General features: G+C 46.2%; 1 protein-coding gene and 1 long non-coding RNA gene across 2 annotated transcripts; one reads left to right on the top strand and one right to left on the bottom strand.

The window, feature by feature from the left end:
* The first annotated feature begins 2,836 nt into the window (after positions 1–2,836).
* Positions 2,837–17,763, top strand: LOC307211866 (glycine N-methyltransferase-like). Its single transcript, XM_079968984.1, has 6 exons — positions 2,837–3,175; positions 5,137–5,264; positions 8,708–8,821; positions 14,288–14,430; positions 14,995–15,116; positions 17,277–17,763. Exons 1-6 carry the CDS (start codon positions 2,970–2,972, stop codon positions 17,446–17,448), a joined length of 885 nt encoding a protein of 294 aa, XP_079825110.1. The 5' UTR covers positions 2,837–2,969; the 3' UTR covers positions 17,449–17,763.
* LOC307212013 lies at positions 16,351–17,265 on the bottom strand. The gene is made up of 2 exons (XR_013836724.1): positions 16,811–17,265; positions 16,351–16,450 (listed from the first exon to the last, which is right to left on the bottom strand). It is a non-coding gene; the product is annotated as an uncharacterized lncRNA (long non-coding RNA).
* Positions 17,764–18,337: the final 574 nt, after the last annotated feature.

Raw genomic sequence — 18,337 nt, forward strand, 5'->3', positions numbered from 1 at the left:
TTCCGAGCACAATTCAAAGTGTTGGTGTTGACCTTTAAAGCCCTAAACGGCCTCAGCCCAGTATACCTGAAGGAGCGTCTCCACCTCCATCGTTCTGCCCGGACACTGAGATCCAGCGCCGAGGGCCTTCTGGCAGTTCCCTCACTGAGAGAAGCCAAGTTACAGGGAAACCAGGCAGAGGGCCTTCTCGGTAGTGGTACCCGCCCTGTGGAACGCCCTCCCACCAGATGTCAAAGAGAAAAATAACTACCAAACTTTTAGAAGACATCTGAAGGCAGCCCTGTTCAGGGAAATTTTTAATGTGTGACATTTTAATGTATTTTTAATCTTTGTTGGAAGCCGCTACCCAGAGTGGCTGGGGAAACCCAGCCAGATGGGCAGGGTACAAATAATAAATTACTATTACTATTACAGTGCCTTCTGCATTACAACATTTGCCTCCCACAGCCCTTTGATGCTAAGCTGACAGATATCACCCCAAACCTAAAACAGTTGCTCACCACCAGTGACAGACCCTTCAGTAGATATATGGTCAGGGGGAACAGCTCCTGTGGCAGGCCCAGATGCCAACTCTGACAACTCAGGCTGTGTATATACCACACATTTAAAGCTGTGGCTGTTCCCCAAATAATTCTGGGAACAGTAGAACTACAATAATGGGTGGTGGGGGGGGAGGGGGCAAGTGCCACTCCAACAAGAGCTTTCCCCCCATTGCTCCTCCATTGCTTGACTCCTGTCATTGACATACATTTTATTTCAGAGATCTTAACATAGGAAGCAACTTGCTGATTTAGGAATATGCTTTGCCCCTTTAAGGTTTAAATAACTTTCAAGCATCCATTCTGGAGCAAAGGAACTTCAAAAGGAGACTGCCATGTAAAAGGATTAAACTACAATACCCTCAGAGTCCCAGTGCTATCACTAGTATACCAAACTGAGACAAAGGATTCTTAGCTTATTGTATATATTAATCGGCTTATCAGTCCCGGGATATCTGCCATCAGAAATCACTGTCTGTACTTTCTTGTGTTCCATTACTCTCTTACCTCATTTCTTACAATCCCTACCTCTACCCAACCAGGCATATATGCAGCTGCAAATCCAGATAACACTTAATGAATCTATCTTATCTATTGTCCATGGAAACTTAAGCCATAATAAATTTGTTAGACTTCATCAAGGTGCTGCAACAGGACTCTCTGGGCTGGTGTTTTGCATAACCTCCCTATTCAACTTGTTTCAGTTCTGATTCATATTCCTATAATTCAAAGGCACTCCCTCAATGCTAATATTTTTCTTTCCTTTCCTTTTGGTTTCTCCAGTTCCTCAAGCATTCTCTTCCAAGAACCAAAGCCACAGAAGAGAAACAGAACTGAGCAGGTCTTTAGCGACATGAAAGGAAAACAAAAAATAAGCGAGGCAGGTCTGGAAACGAAAGGAAGTAGGCAACACTCGTCATTATTATTTTTTTAGCAACTGCTACCGCATGACATACCCACATGGACTATAAATGTAAATTGACTTCTAGTGTCATTAGTAATTGTATGCAGGCTATATTTTGTGTGATCTCTGTGTATTTAAAAATACAAAACACAAAGGAGGCCTGTGACACCTAAGAAACAAGAAACACAGGAAGCTGTGCAGGTGGGAGATTTGTGAAATAAAGTGATGGGAATGCATATGTTTGTGATGAGAGGGGCTCGTTTCCAATCTCAGACCAATTTGCAGTAGGCAGAGACAGAACAATCTTATCCCCTTGTTCTGATTTTGGACTAGATCTCAGTAAGTTAATTGAACAAAGGATACAATGGCTGTTCAAACCAATGTCAAGAAAAGGTGCACCCCACTTTTGGCTTTACTTTCAGATCAATGGCACTTTGGAACTCCCTCTCTAGTGAAATCTGGCAGCTGCCTTCACTGTTTTCTTTTTGGCCCCTGCTGAATACATTCTTATTGAGTCTACCTTCTCTGGGAAATTTAGAAAAATTGTATGAGTTAATTTGTTTTTAGCACAGTTGCTGTATGGCTAAATAAGCAATAAGCAATAATTTTATTGTTTCGGAAACAAGCGGCATGGAAATCTTATGATATGAATACATAAATACATAATGAGAAATAAATTATTTATTTAATTCGTATACATCCCTTCACCCGCAGATCCCAGCGTGGTTCACAGCATAAGGACAGAAGTTAAAAACACAAAATACATGACAAAAACCAATGAAACCTGGGTAGCTTCGTTGGTTAGAGCTTGTTGCTGATAACACCAAGGTTGCAGGCTCCATGCCCATATGGAACAGCTGCATATTCCAGCTTTGCAGGGGGTTGAACTAGGCATTCCTCAGCGTCCCTTCCAACTCTACAATTTTATTCTGTCCCCCCCCCCCCGCACCTGCAAATGCGTTCATAGGCCGCCTCCTGTTTTCGATCTTGGCTGCATTTCTTAAAAACTGTGATCTACGTGCACACATCCAACTCCTAGGGAACCCGGTCCCACCCCCAATTAAATATTTGAGGGGGCCCAGGGGGTCTTACCTGTCCCCCTCCCCAATATTTTATTCAAGTGGACACCCCTGCACACATACACATACTTTATAGGGCTTCCTCGAGCAGGTGCGCAAGGGGCGCAGGTGACAAAGCAACACGAGTTGCTGAGCTGCCGCCCTCCGGCTTGGAAACAGTAGACCGGGGGGGGCGGCGCACACGCAAGAGGGGGAGGAGGAGAGAGGCGGGGCCTGGCAGGGGGTGTGCCCGGCGCTGCGCCCTTTGATTGGCGAACTGCAGGGTCGAAGGGGCGGTGCCGGGGCTGCCCCTGCTGGGCTGGCTGCCGGGGCTTGTTGTTGCGCGCAGCTGCCCAGACGCGGCTGCAGGAGTAGCAGAACCGCCACAGGCTGCCAGGCGCGCGCTCGTGGATCTGCGCGCTCTCCTTTCCGTCCGTGGGCGCCCGCAGGAGCCTCTGTGCGCTCGCCATGGTGGACAGCATCTACCGGACCCGCTCCCTGGGCGTGGCGGCCGAAGGGCTGCCGGACCAGTACGCCGACGGCCGCGCGGCGCGGGTCTGGCAGCTCTACATCGGCGACACGCGGAGCCGCACCGCCGAGTACAAGAACTGGCTGGTGTCGCTGCTGCGCGCCCAGCGCTGCAACACGGTGCTGGACGTGGCCTGCGGCACCGGGTGAGTCACACACGGCAGCAGGAGGAGGAGGAGGAGGAGGCGGTGCTGGGTGCTGGATCATGACCCGGCTTGAAGGCCTGGGCTCCCTTCTCCCCAGGGGGGTTTTGTGTCTCAGGGTGCTCTAATCCGGATCCACGCACGCGGCAGCTGATCAGGACCTCCCCACCCCACTGAAAGCACATGGCTCGACACCCCGCACCCAAGAATCCTGAGATCTACAATCCCCAAACTACAATTCCCAGCGCCCTCTAACAAACCACCACTTCCCAGGATTCTTTGAAGGCCTGCGCTTCAAACGCATCGCGTGTGCTTTAAATGAAAGGAAAGCCCCCCCCTTTGTTGTGGGAGAGGCGCCCCCTCCCGCTTAGGAATATGACACCCTGTCAGTGGGGATTTATGTATAGGCTAAGTAGGCTGAAGCCTAGGGCCTTAGATGCACTTTCTTCAAGAGGTAAGTTTAGGATAAAATCCTTTATTCCTATATTAGATGCATATATTAGATTGAAGCCAAGTTAAAAAGAAGTACTGTGTTGCACAATTGTTTTCCATTCTTGCTATTCTCATAGCATCTAAGCAAGAAATTCAGCAATTGTTGATGGAAGCATACCCGGAAGATATGGACCTGAAACTTATTTAACTTTGCACTTTCACCTGTTCATGAGATAAAGCCATAGGCTTACAGCAGAGCACTCTCTGTCTCATACAGACCTTTATCAAATTATATACAAGGGGAAAAAATTCAGATGGCCTTTCCTAACGTGGACGCAATCTTGCAGCTATTTCATAGCTTCATGGTCACTAACTGGGAGAGAGCTGTTTTTCAAGACTCGAAAGAATTAAAAATGAATTAAGGGCCACAATTGTGCTCACTGAGCATTCTGTACATTGAAAGTGACCAACTTAGACAAACAAATTTTGATGAAGTTTTCTGATGTCCTTTAGAGGAGAAATTGTGAACTGCAGAATTTTAAATATCCACCATCATTCTTGGTTTCACTCAATTTTGTTTATAACACTCTTCCATTTTCTTCTAGTCGTGAGGGGGGGGGGGATTGGGAGGGGCCTCAGAAGTGGAGTAGCCTAGGGCCTCTCTTAATCTAAATCCGGCCCTGCCTGTCTTTGTGCTGCGAAAGGTTCCCATGTTCCTTGCTCAGCTCTCCTCTTCTCCTTTATTTATTTACTTAGTAAATTTGTATACCACTGTCCATTTGAGGATCACAGGGCAGTTTACAGTACAGTGGAACCTTGACTTACATACACCTTGTCTTGTGGGCTTTCCAAGTTGTGTCTGCGGCAAACCTGGAAGTAAACACGGTTTGCCGCGATTCACTCATCTGCGGAAGCGGCTTCTGCCATCTACGTGTGCGCAGAAGCGCACTACTGCCGAATGCGCACATGCACAAGACACCTCTTCAACCAGTTTCAACCAGTGGACGGACCTCCAGAATGGATTGTGTCCATAAGTAGAGGTTCCACTGTACAATCACCGTTCCTCCTTTCCGTTCTGGCTTTCTTCTTCTGTTGTTTAAAAGGCAGGCCTTGCCACCCAGATCATTCCCGGTGGAGAATTTAAACACATCTTAACCTCTTGTGATCATTTGACCAGGCAGGCTCTTAAAAATGAAAGCTATTCTTTTGGGTAATTTTAAGTATTCTGGAGTGATTATTTCTCATCTGACTGGGACTCCTCCCCACTGTGAATACCAAGCACGGATGTAGGGGCACAGTTGGTAGAGCATGAGACACTTAATCTCAGGGCCATGGGTTCGAGTCCCAGATTGGGGAAGAGATTCCTGCAGCATTGCAGCGGGTTGAGCTAGATGACCCTTGTGGTCCCTTCCTTCAACTCTGTGATTTTATGATCTGCTCTCACTATTGGATAGCAATGCAGGGAACTGCTGTTCTGAGTTAACTTGGGGGGTTGTTTAATCCAAATACCTGAACACTTTTATCTCATGCAGTGTGGACTCCATCATGCTTGTTGAGGAAGGATTCAGGGTCACTAGCGTGGATGCGAGTGACAAGATGCTCAAATATGCCTTGAAGGAGAGATGGAACCGCCGAAAAGAGGACGCTTTCGACCATTGGGGTATTTTATCTATTTTTATTAAAAATCTTGCATCCCGCCTACTTTTCAAAAGAAGCTCAAGGCAAACCAAGCATCGCTGCAATGTTGAAGTGTATATCATCCCCCATCCCAACCTGTCATTAGCGCAAAATGTTAACGCAAAATAGCAGTACCCCAGTTGCAAAGTTCCCAAGCAGCTATCAAAATGAAAACATCCTAATACACCTATAATAGTAGAGCTGAAAAATAACCACCTGAAAGTCTTTTTGTGTTGTGTGCATTCTGCGTGTAATATTTTTTGACAGCCACATTTTTAGCAGCTGTGTAGAACAGAACAGTGATGAGGCCTGACACCTTATCTTGTGGCAGGGTGTTCCACAGGGTGGGCACCACCAGAAAAAAAGGGCCATAGCTACCCATAACTCACAGGGCCCCAGAGCACGAGGAGAGGAGCGTACAAAATAAAAACTTGTAATCACTGGCAAAGACAAGCAACTCACCAAATATTTTTTTAGCTGATTTACCATCTGCTTCGTTACATGTAAACAGATTTGCATTGCTACTAAAACCTATGGATAGATGGTTTCTCGGGTATGTTCCATGTGGAATGGCACAGGTTTAGGAGGAAAGGCAAGGTAGCAATTTGATTAATAATGCCCTTATTAATAATGTTAATAAAAGTGAGAAAGAAATGTAATAAAAGGCTGTAACAAGTGGCATATTTTCTGCAGTAACACACCAGGAAAAGAAATATCACCTCAAAGTGAACATGTGTACCTTTAAATCTCAATCCCATTTATTAAAATTTGCCTTGGCAGCTTAAAAGGATAGAGCTTCTGAAACTTTAGTTGCTTATTGCATCATACAATAAGCACCGGTTTTGCTATAAACACTGGTGTATTTTTTTTTTAGTAATTGCTTGTGGTTTGCTAATTTTGTACAGGGAAAAAAAAAAAAAGGCTTGCTGCTGCACTTGTCATAATTATATGTAAGCTTCCTGCTAAGCATGCAAAACATGTAAATCAGATTTGTGGCCCAAGCCAGTAACATCTCCAGTTGCTCTTGCCCTGGGTAGCTGAGGAGTCAAGTTTTGAACACTTCAAATAATTGGGGTTCGAGCATCTCTTGAAAGTTCTGCTTGCATTTGTTAGCAAGCAAGTTTATGTATATAGGCCGAAATATGATCAGGGCCGCTGAAGCAACTGGCAGAATGTCAATGCTGTAATGAGCTCCTTGTTGACACATCCCTTTTTCAGGACTAAACTTGGTGTGGTCTGGTGTTTGTGTCTTTGCCTGGCTTGTTTACCTGCAAAGGGCGCAAGGAGACGCTCATCTCAGCTCCATCTTTGGCCTGAAATAAGAGTATGGTGCCCCTCCTGACTTCACAATATCGTGTAATTATATGTGCACTAGAAAGATAAACAGAGTTGAAAAATATCTCTGCCTTTTGAAACCCGATCAGTGAAATTTAAACACCGTTGGGTCTTTGTGTGATTTACGATATAGGGAGAGGGGAATAAATAGCACCCGAATCACAAAGATGCCTTGATGCTTAAGAAAAGAGTTTGACTCTTGGATCAATTCATCGACTTCAATGTTGGTGCTTACATGTACAAGCGTCTCAAATTGTCCATGCTGTCTTTGTGATTAGGACTGTATGTGTAAACAACTACCACTAATAATAAATTCTGTACCAAAATAAGCAAAATTTGGCAAACTGTAAGTTGCACAAATAGTGCATGTTCCCATAATTTGTTTTGGGCCTGTGATCTGCATATACAGGGCACTGAAGCTGTGCCTTAGTGCCACTGGAATTCTTACTGAACTCCACTCCATCTTCAGATTTCTCCAAATTTTGGAGATTTTAAACAACAACAAACTATTATCTGAGCTGCAAGGGCTAAGAACTTAATTTTTTTCTTTTTGATTATTAAAACCTGGAGTTCTTGAGTTCTACAGCTAGTGCCTTTTCTGCATTTGCATGGAAACAACAGATTTGAAACAGCCTAGTCAGTGATCTTCAGAATTCTGTTAAAATCAAATTTCCTATCTTCTTCTTCTTTGGCGATCACTCGTAGCCGAGTAAGATTGTCTTCCATAAACACAGTTTTAACAATGAGTCCGTAAGTGACTGGAGGCCAATTCTGGACCCACACGTCCTTCCACGGTGGGAACATTGGTTTCCAGGCGGGAGTTGATCATGGTGTGGGTTTGCCAAGCATGCCTTCCTCTTAGCACGTTTCTCCCTTTTGCCCTGAGTTCGTGCTTCTTCAAAGCCCAGGACACCTTTGGTAAAGGCTGTTCTCCAACTGGAGCGCTCGCAGGCCAGTGTTTCCCAGTTGTCAGTGTTTATACTACTTTTTTAAGATTTGCCTTGAGACAGTCTTTAAACCTCTTTTGTCAGATTTCCTATAGAGAAATGTCGCTGTCTGACTCCTTTCCTTTTGCCTGCTGGTCACAAGTGCCCAACTCAGTTTTCAATGCATCTTCTTTTTAATTAGAGGTGATGCTGGCTTTCAGGTTCCTTCCTGCATTCAGATTGACCTGGGGCTAAATGGCATCTGCAAGTTGCATTGTTTTGGGGTATTGCCAGCTGATGCCAAGCAGGCTTGTCATCAGAACAGAACAGAGACATGGGTAACCCAGCTGCTGGGTTCTGGCTACTGCGTTTGTGGGAAGTGAAGCGATATTAGAACCTGGGGAAAGACTAGCTCTTTTAAGGCCAAGCTTTGGCTTTAATCTAATTTAGTAATTTTATGACCACAGCAGCAAATGAAAGCATGTATGAATTGGTTAAATGTTGAAACATCAAAGTAGGTGCTGTGAGCCCATGGGAGGATCTGAATGCCACACAGGAAAAGCTGGAAGATCACTTGCAGCTGGGAATTGCAAGTGGGGAGAGTGCGGTTGCGTGCAAGACCTGCTTGTGGGTTTGTCTCTCAACACAATTCCCAGTACAAAGACTCCATACTCTACCTTCCTGATCCAGGTATAAAAGGAATACAGCAAACCTCATATAGCCACAGCAAGATGGAGAAAGCTGGAAGTTTCCATCCTTGGCTGTTAATGCCTATGCCAAAAAACCCCCCACCATAATACAGTGTTTCTCAAACTTGTTGGACTACAACTCCCATTGTCCCTGACCACTGGTCTGCTAGCTAGGGGTGATGGGAGTTGTAGTTTGAGAAACACTGCCTTAATCACACTTTCAAAGAGCCTCAGCAGCAAATTGCAGGGGGAGAGAAACCTGGGGATTATTTTCATGCTTAGCACATTGTATTTCGTAACAGATAAGAGGCTTCCCAACTAAGTGCCTTTTTTCTTTAAGGTGGCACTTTTCACTATCCTGCACGAGGAACGTAAAATCCTCCAGCTGCAGAAAATGTGAGGAGGCAGAGGGTTGGCTAGAGAAAGAAGAACTCTCCTCCATGTGTTCAATGCACTTTTTTTTTTTTGTTCCACAGTCATTGAGGAGGCGAACTGGCTCACCCTGTCACAGGACCTAGAGAAGCCTGGCAAGGGCTTTGACGCTGTCATCTGTTTAGGAAACTCTTTTGCACACCTCCCAGATTTTAAAGGTGAGTGTTGCAAGGCTGGTTACATGCCCCTGGGGTCAGTAAGCATTGTCCAGTGCTATAGAAAGGGTTGAGTGACTGGGCCTTCTAGTGATGATGGCTATGCTCTCCAGTCGTCAGAAGCAATAATGCTTCTGTATAATGGTTGCTGGAAACTGCAGGAGGGGAGAAGGCTCTTGTGCCCTGGTCCTTTGGTTCCCCACAGGCTTCTGGGTGGCTACTGTGAGAACACGATGCTGGACTGGACGGGCCATCCACCAGGCTCTTATTGCATACTTTCCTTCAGAGCCCTTTTCTCAGGCTACCCATAGTTAAAATAGATGGTGGGTGACTGGGAAGTGATCCATAATGAATTGAAAAAAATGTTTAAAAGTACTTCCCCCCCCCCAAAAAAAAACCACCCAGAGTCCTTTCTGTTGGGGATAATTCAGACTGGAATTCCCAGGTGTCAAAAAAAGTTATTTATGTATGCCACTACTGCGGCCCATGTTTTGTTAGCCCCAAAATGGAAAACGAGCGAGGTCCCAACCAATGAAGGAAGGCAACTTAAGCTGACAGAGTATGTGCAGCTTGCAGACTTAATGTATAGAATAAGAGACCAAGAAGAACAAATGTTTAGAGAAGATTGGAAAACATTTATTGAATATATGGGAAATAACTGTGTGCAGCTGAAAACGCTGGCAGCATTAAGATAAATCCAACAGTGTAAATAAGCTTTGATGGGTGTAATAATGGAATACTGAATGGTGTAGTTTTTGTAGAATATGCAGGAATTTATGATAAGTAAAATGAACCATGGAAAGAGAAGGGAAGTCACTGATATCTTAAGGATGTAAAAATGAGTACTTTAAATTGTTAAAACAGAAAATTTAATGGAGCACCAAGAAGGAAAACAATACACAGTCTCAGTTTCCAGAGGAACATCCCTTATAAAGTGCTTGTGATGCCACAGGACTCCTTTTTATGTGTGAAAGCAAGTTGATATTTGAGCAAGGATGCAATCCACCTCAGATTGGTTGGAGTACGGATGGGAAGCCTGTGACCACCCAAATGTTGCTGGACTACACTTTTATTCATCCCTGACCATTGGCTATGCTGACTGAGGCTGATGGGAAGTGGAAGTCCAACTAGATATGGAGGGCTGCAGATTCCCCCAACCCTCAGTTAAGGAATCTCATACACACATGTCGATCTGATCTAGACTGGGTGTAAGACCAGTGAAGAAGAGGTGTGTCTGTGCCAATAAATTGTACATTTACTTAAGATTTATAACTTCCAAGATCCCTTGCAACAGCTCTAAGAGATCAGACAGAGGGAGTTGTTTGCTGCATGCCAGCAATGAAGGAGGCACATACTTTTATTATTTATATAGCACTATCTGTGGTGCTAGAGCGAGAGAAAAGGTTTTCTGCCCTGAGGTTGCAATCTGCTTTTGACAATGGGGCAATAAGCCTGGGTAGGAGGGAATGGTAATGAGCGAATGCAGGTACAGTGGTGCCCCGCAAGACGAACGCCTCGCAAGACGGAAAACCCGCTAGACGAAACGGTTTTCTGTTTTGGAGGCGCTTCGCAAAACGAATTTCCTATGGGCTTGCTTTGCAAGACGAAAATGTCTTGCGAGTTCCTGCGGGTTTTTTTCCCTCCCCCCCCCCTTTTCTAAGCCGCTAAGTCGCTTATCTGCTTATCCGCTAAGCCGCTAAAAGCCGTTAAAAGCGCTAATAGCGCTAATCCGCTAAGCCGTCAATGGGCTTGCTTTGCAAGACGAAAAAACCGCTAGACGAAGAGACTCGCGGAACGGATTAATTTCGTCTTGCGAGGCACCACTGTACACATCCTTAGATTCGTTCCTGTTTTGAGGTCCGGTTCCAGTCAAGATGGAGGAGACAAGGTGAATCTGGCTACTCCCTAATTGAAGGCAAGATTTATGCTCCTAATCTATTTCTTGGCACCAGTTAATCTGCCTCCCCATTCTACCTTTTAATGCTTTATTAGAGCTCTTCTCAAAGTTGCGATTTATGTTCTACCCTGCTATTTTATCGGACTAACAACCTCCATCGTGAGGCTGCAGGAAGTTGCAGGAAAGGAAAAGCTGAGCTCTCTTCCAGCCCCCCTGAATGAGAGGCATTATTAATGAGTTTCTATAGCATCACAAGGCTCACAACTTCATTTTGAGCAAGGCTCAACAACCTGCTTCCAGTAATAAATATTGCAGAGGCTTATGAGCAAACGAGACTAAAACACTCTCTATGCGAAGACGCCGAGTCCTCTGTCACAGTTAGAAACTAGAACCAACTGATTACCTGAGGAACTGAAAGCAAGTTTGGCTCAATAATTTTTATTTGGCATCAGCTATTATCTTATCATTTTTCAGAGATATCAGTAAGCTTCAGTGGCAGCTACCGTAAATCCCTGCCTTTGCTAGTGAGTCTCTTTAAGTGTTAACACCCAGACTCTGGCATTTGCCAGGGCAAGGTTAAACTCCCCCGGAGCAGAGGGTCATCAAAGAACTGCTGATATTCCTGTTTTGAGGAATCTTTGGTAAACCCAAAGCTTAATAGCTGGTTTTCAGAGGATTTGAAGAAAGAGAAGCTTCACTGCACGGGTAGGGAGTTGCAGGCATAAGAAGTGACAAAGGGGTGGTGGCGGATAAAAGTCTTAAGAAAGTGGGAGGTATTTAGATGGTCACCAGGAATATACCGTATTTTTCGCTCTATAACACGCACCTGACCATAACACGCACATAGTTTTTAGAGGAGGAAAACAAGAAAAAAATATTCTAAACGAAACAGTGGATGTATGATTTTTGTGGTTCATGCTGTGGCCACAGACATGTGATCTGACGGTGAGTTTGGGGTAGCCCAATGCAAAAATCCTGAGGATCCATGTGGATCCATGCTTTGTAACCACGTTTTTGCGCCATTGCGGCCCCATGAAACAGTGGGTGCGTGTGCTTTTTGGTGCAGGCTGTAGCCATGGCTATGCTATGTGATCTGATGGTGAATTTGGGTTGACCTAGTGCAAAAATCCTGAGGATCCGTGTGGATCCGTGCTTTGTAACCACGTTTTAAGTGGGGAGGGAAGGAAAAGAACTCAAGGGACAAGGAGCACGCGTGGGGTGGGTGGAAAAGGATGCTGCTAATAATGCAGGAGAGGCTCCTCTCCGGCTTTGCTCCTTTAGAACAAGCAGGCTCTGCGTCTCTCCTTCCTCCCTGGCAAGGAAACCATGATAGTAACCACTCTGAGACAAATCAAGAAAAATTGCGACCAACACTCTCCCCCAACAAGCGCAGTGAGGTCAAAACACACACACACGCAGAGAGAGAACTGGCCCTAAAGTCGCAGGGCGCTGGAAGTCGCAGGGGCGCTGGGGGAGTGAACGGGAAGCAGGAGGAGGAGAAGGAGCCCTCTCTCACACACACACAGACACACAGAGTGTCAATTCTAAAGTCGGAGGCAGAGGGCAGGGAGGGAGAGGGCAGGGAGAGTGAACGGGAAGCAGGAGGAGGAGAAGGAGCCCTCTCTCACACACACACAGACACACAGATTGTCAATTCTAAAGTCGGAGGCAGAGGGCAGGGAGAGTGAACGGGAAGCAGGAGGAGGAGAAGGAGCCCTCTCTCACACACACACAGACACACAGAGTGTCAATTCTAAAGTCGGAGGCAGAGGGCAGGGAGGGAGAGGGCAGGGAGAGTGAACGGGAAGCAGGAGGAGGAGAAGGAGCCCTCTCTCTCACACACACAGACACACAGAGTGTCAATTCTAAAGTCGGAGGCAGAGGGCAGGGAGAGTGAACGGGAAGCAGGAGGAGGAGAAGGAGCCCTCTCTCACACACACACAGACACACAGAGTGTCAATTCTAAAGTCGGAGGCAGAGGGCAGGGAGGGAGAGGGCAGGGAGAGTGAACGGGAAGCAGGAGGAGGAGAAGGAGCCCTCTCTCTCTCACACACACACACACAGACACACAGAGTGTCAATTCTAAAGTCGGAGGCAGAGGGCAGGGAGAGTGAACGGGAAGCAGGAGGAGGAGAAGGAGCCCTCTCTCTCACACACACAGACACACAGAGTGTCAATTCTAAAGTCGGAGGGAGAGCGCAGGGGCGCAGGGAGAGTGAACGGGAAGCAGGAGGAGGAGAACGATAGCTCAAGCACACACACACACAGTGGCTAATCCAAAATCGGACAGCAAAAAACTGCAGGCAGGGACAGAGAGCACGGGGTTGTTTTAAAGCTCTGCTTCTCTCCCTCCTCCCGGCTAGGTTGGCTGAAAAGTTTTGCTGCTACTTAGCAGCTCAGTGGGGAGGAGAGAGGAACATAGAGGACGGGGTTGTTTTAAAGCAGCCAAGCCCACTCTGCTTCTCTCCCTCCTCCCCAGCTCGGCTCGCTGACAGGAGCCGCTTACACCCGCTTTGCTGTTTCAAAGCGAGCCACGGACTGCTCACAACTGCAGCAGATTCCCCCGCCATCTGTAGGCATTCGCTCCATAAGACGCACAGACATTTCCCCTTACTTTCTAGGAGGAAAAATCTGCGTGTTATGGAGCGAAATTTACGGTAACTGGAAATAAGGCCAGGAAAAGTAGGGTAATGTGCAGGTTAGACTGCAGGTCTTATCTGAAATTCCATTGCCTTTTAACACCTTGCTCCTTGGTTATAACTTTTTTCTAACGCTAGCTCGAGCAACCAGAGTCCACAGCAATTATATCTCACCTCATGTGCCTGTCCGTACAAAATACTGTGGCTGACCTGTAAGATAATCCCAAACTCACCATGCTTCTTGATGTTAATTGCATCTGCTGCATATTGCAAGGCAGGGAGAGAGCTGGCCACACCTCCTCTCCAGTTCCTCTGAACTGACTCTTCCAGCTGTGCCTTTATGTCCAGCTATGCTGTGCTGGGAGTTAGGATTTGTCAAAAGCCCACCTACTTTGCAGAGTCATTCTTTACCACAGAAACTTGCAAGTAATTGTTTTTTGGGACAACAGGGTCTCTTGCAAACCTACTGTAAACAAGTTTGTTCACTTAAAATATCAGCACTGCTTTTCATTTTTAAAAAGCATATTGATTTTAATGTTATTTTTGATCACTAAAACAAAAACTAGACACCGCAGCAGGAAACAAAACAGCCAACTATGATGGCAGAGCAAAAAGAAAGGAAGATATTAACCTGCCTTCTGAAAAGGAAGGTTGAATAATGAAAGCCAATACTGTTTTGGGGCTGCCACAGAAAAGGCCCTGCTTCTTATAGAAGCTAGTCTACACTACAGAAAAGATGGAACATTTAGCAGGGCAACATTGGTAGATCTCAAATGCTGGGTTTAAATGATGCTCTCAAAACCCAGAATCAACATAGTTCTAGTTTGACGGTGAAGAGAATATATGACCAGGCCTCTCAGGTTTTATGCATATGTGAAGAATTTCTCTCTAGCTGCAATAAGGAATTTAATTCGTAGTTGTCTCTTTTCCTAGGTGACCAAGCTGCCCATAAGCAGGCTCTGAAGAACATTGCCAGTATGGTGCGTCCAGGTGGCATCCTTGTCATTGACCACCGTAATTATGACTACATCCTGGAAACTGGCTGTGCCCCTCCTGGGAAGAACATTTACTACAAGGTACTTCCTAGAAATAGGTCTTTTGCCAGAGCCTTGCAGTAATGATGGTAGCCCTTTTAATAAAGGAAAAACATTTATCCGACTTTCATGCTTCCAGCAATCAATTCAGACAGAGAACCATTCTGCATTGTACACCCCACCTTGAATGCAGCTCCATGCCCAAAAGAGACAATTCAGGGGCAAAGGAAGTGCATCGAATAAAATGCATCTAGCATAGTTATTTCCCAGATGGCCTAGGTTAATTTTACAGGTGGAGGAGGCACAAGATATTGCACCTGCATTCTGAGATGGTGTAGTCTCATAAAGACAATATGAAGTTCTCTGGATGTTTGAGCTAGCATTTGGACCGGCACCTGTCCTGGGTTCGCAATTAGAATGGGAATAGCTCCTATCAACAATAGAGAGAAGGGAGGGGTTTTATGGGGAAGATGTGTCAATTGCATAGCCTGGACTAGGATTGTGTCAGGCTAATCACAATGAACTAGTAAAGAATATACCAAATGAGGAAGGGAATGAAAACTGAAGTTTATTTTCTCTCTCGCCCCCCCCCCACCTCTGCCCTAGAGTGACTTAACCAAGGACATTACTACATCTGTACTTCTTGTGAACAACAAACCAAACATGGTGACACTGGACTATACAGTGCAAGTGCCGCCCGAGGGGAATGATGGAAGCCCGGAACTAAGGTATGTTCTGTTCAGACCTCATATGCTATCCAGAGCCTTCAGCCTGATAGCAAATGTGGGAGCTTCCAGCTACTTGGAAAGCCTGGGTGGGAGCTAACAGATGTCTGGGTCCAGATCAGGCAGGGCTGATCTGCTCTTGGGGCCTGCTACTAAGAACCATCAGATTGGCAGATATCAGAATCAGGGCCTTTTCAATGGTGGCCCCACAGCTTCCTTCCCCTAGATGTTTACGCCCTGCTCACTGGTGGCTTTTCATACACTTTAAACTCTGCTTTTACTTGCTGGCTTCATGTTTTAGATAAGTCAGTTGGTTTTGTTCAATGTTTTATTGTTTGATATATTGCATGTTGCCTTGTAAAGGGTGTTACCTGAAAAGGCAAGATATTCATTAAATGGGCTATACAGTGGTGCCTCGCAAGACGAAAATAATCCGTTCCGCGAGTCTCTTCGTCTAGCGGTTTTTTCGTCTTGCGAAGCATCCCTATTAGTGGCTTAGCAGATTAGCGCTATTAGCGGCTTAGCGGCTATTAGCGGCTTAGAAAAAGGGGGGGGGAAACGTCTTGCGAAGCAAGCCCATAGGGAAATTCGTCTTGCGAAGCGCCTCGAAAAACGGAAAACCCTTTCGTCTAGCGGGTTTTTCGTCTTGTGAGGCATTCGTCTTGCGGGGCACCACTGTAACTAGAAGATACCCATGCCATATCCAGCCTTGTTGAAAAAACAGCTCCCAGCCAACAAGATTCTCTTCCTTTATATTGGCTCTGAAAGATGGAATCACTGGAGATTACAGCCACATCCAGGCACTTACCTGAACACGTGGCGGCTTAAATTGAGCAACACCCCAAGGCACACCAATAGCTCTTCAGCTATTTCCGCAATTAGTTCAAAAGTATGAAAGAGCTTCTAAGACTTGTTCAATCTACAACTGTCCCTGTGGCTGGAAACTGTGAGATGTCACAGTTCCCAACTAAGGAGGAGGGTTTCTAAGTGTGTTCAGTCAAATGCGCTTTGAATGCCTTCACCCCTTTGTGCCAACCACACATGTGTCTGTCCCTCACCTCTGGTTTAACATGCTTGCGTGTGCACCTCTGCCCCTAGTTTTATCCTTCACATTCCTATTCAAAGGTGAAACCCAATCACATTCTGTTAAGAAAAGGATGTTTGCGTAGGAAAAGCAATACCTTGTGTTCCAACAAATATGCACGGCTAGAGCACAGCTTATCCAGCTTAGGGAGGATGCAGAGATCTTTGCATGTTTTATTTTTAGCAATAAACCAAACTTTCTTCAGCCCAAGTGGTGGTGTGGTCAGAGGCAAAGCAAGAAATGTGACTTTTACCTTTGTACAATAAGGGATGCGGGTGGCGCTGTGGGTTAAACCACAGAGCCTAGGACTTGCCGATGAGAAGGTCGGCAGTTCGAATCCCTGCGACGGGGTAGGCTCTCGTTGCTCGGTCCCTGCTCCTGCCAACCTAGCAGTTCGAAAGTATGTCAAAGTGCAAGTAGATAAATAGGTACCGCTCCAGCGGGAAGGTAAACGACGTTTCCGTGCGCTGCTCTGGTTCACCAGAAGCAGCTTAGTCATGCTAGCCACATGACCCGGAAGCTGTACGCCGGCTCCCTCGGCCAATAAAGCGAGATGAGCGCCGCAACCCCAGAGTCGGCCACGACTGGACCTAATGGTCAGGGGTCCCTTTACCTTTGTACAGTGGGCTGCAAAAGTTAAGTTTCTTTCCATCCTGGCAAGCAAGAGACAAGTATTTCAGCAAGGCAAAATAACTTGGAAAGATGTGGAGCAGGGCTAGTGATTGGTGTGGCCTGGATGGTGAGTTTGGCCTCTGGGCTGGAGATTCGTCCTATCTGCAGCTTAAAAAGTAAAGGAGCGCTGATTCTCAAGGTTGAGCCATCACCCCACTGCAATACCTTATCACTGAAAGGGATAAAATGGGCTGCACGGCCCTCTACTGCAGTCGCTTCAAGGTTGGTGATGAAACAGCACAGAGAATAAGTGTGGCACCCAAGATCTGTAGCGGGAGATTTAGGAACCAGAAAGCAAGAGGATGCTGGATGGGTAGTGCACCTGCTGCATGTATACACAAGTAAGATTTCTGGGGGGAAGCTGCTGAGCGGACAGCTGCTAACGTTTCTTTTGTGTTTCTCACCAGCCAGTTCCGCCTCTCCTACTACCCCCATCGCCTGGAGCCTTTCACAGAGCTGCTGAAAAACGCCTTCCAGTGCCCGTGTGAACACAGCGTCTTGGGGGACTTCAAGCCTTATACTCCAGGCCAGCAGTACAGCCCATGCTATTTCATCCATGTGGTGAAGAAAACTGGCTGAGAATGATTCCACAGACAACTCCAGCAGGCGCAGACAGTTTCTCCTCAGCTGCTGGAGTGGCCAGTGGGGGTGCAAGCAGCAGTGAATGTGCCTAAGAGGTACCTGAACCAGAAGAGGAAGTACTTGACGGAGTCTTTCCCCTCCCCTCCATCTTGCCTTTTTCTAAGGGGGAAATCTAGTTAATCTGCTTTGGGAGACTGGAGGAGCTGTTGCTCAAATCAGGGAGCTCTTGAGGGAAGAAGGTGGCAATGGCTTGCTTTGCATCTGAATCATATGCAAGGTCACATGAGCTTACTAAACTTTGTTTCTTGATAACTTTTTTGGTTTTTGCTTCTCTGCCTTGAGATTGCCCCAATGATTCTCACTGATGCTTGAAATTCCGAATGAATGTGGTTGTGTGTGTGTGTGTTTCTTTGGGGTGGGGAGGAGGGATGAGCAAATACGTGTGCTTTAGCTACACCTGGAGTAATGGCCACTTTGGGAACCTCATTAGTTTTGAAGGTGGCAGAAGAAAAAAGAAGAAAACATAGCAGTGTCTCCTGAGCTGGAGTGTTTATGTGAGTGAGGGTAGCCACTGGCATGCAACCCTTATAGGGTCAGTTGGGGGGGGGGTTGCCCACCTTTGGCTCTTGGTGCTCACAGTGAGGAGACCTTTTGGCTGGGAGTATCTTCTGCCTTCTGATGAAGGAAAAGTGCTGCAAAGTTCTCATTCATTTCATCAGGAACTTTCTTAACAGCACTCCTTAAAATACATTGTGCCCAGAGATCTTCATCAGGGACAACTGGACGGAGTTAATGGTGGCACTCTGATTAGCGTTCATGTATCTGACTTTCAGCACTTCCCCCTGAAACATTTCTGGCAGTAGAGCCCCACCATCTCCTCCCCCAG

This window comes from Podarcis cretensis (genome assembly GCF_951804945.1).
Source record: "Podarcis cretensis genome assembly, chromosome: 3".
Lineage (NCBI taxonomy): Eukaryota > Metazoa > Chordata > Lepidosauria > Squamata > Lacertidae > Podarcis > Podarcis cretensis.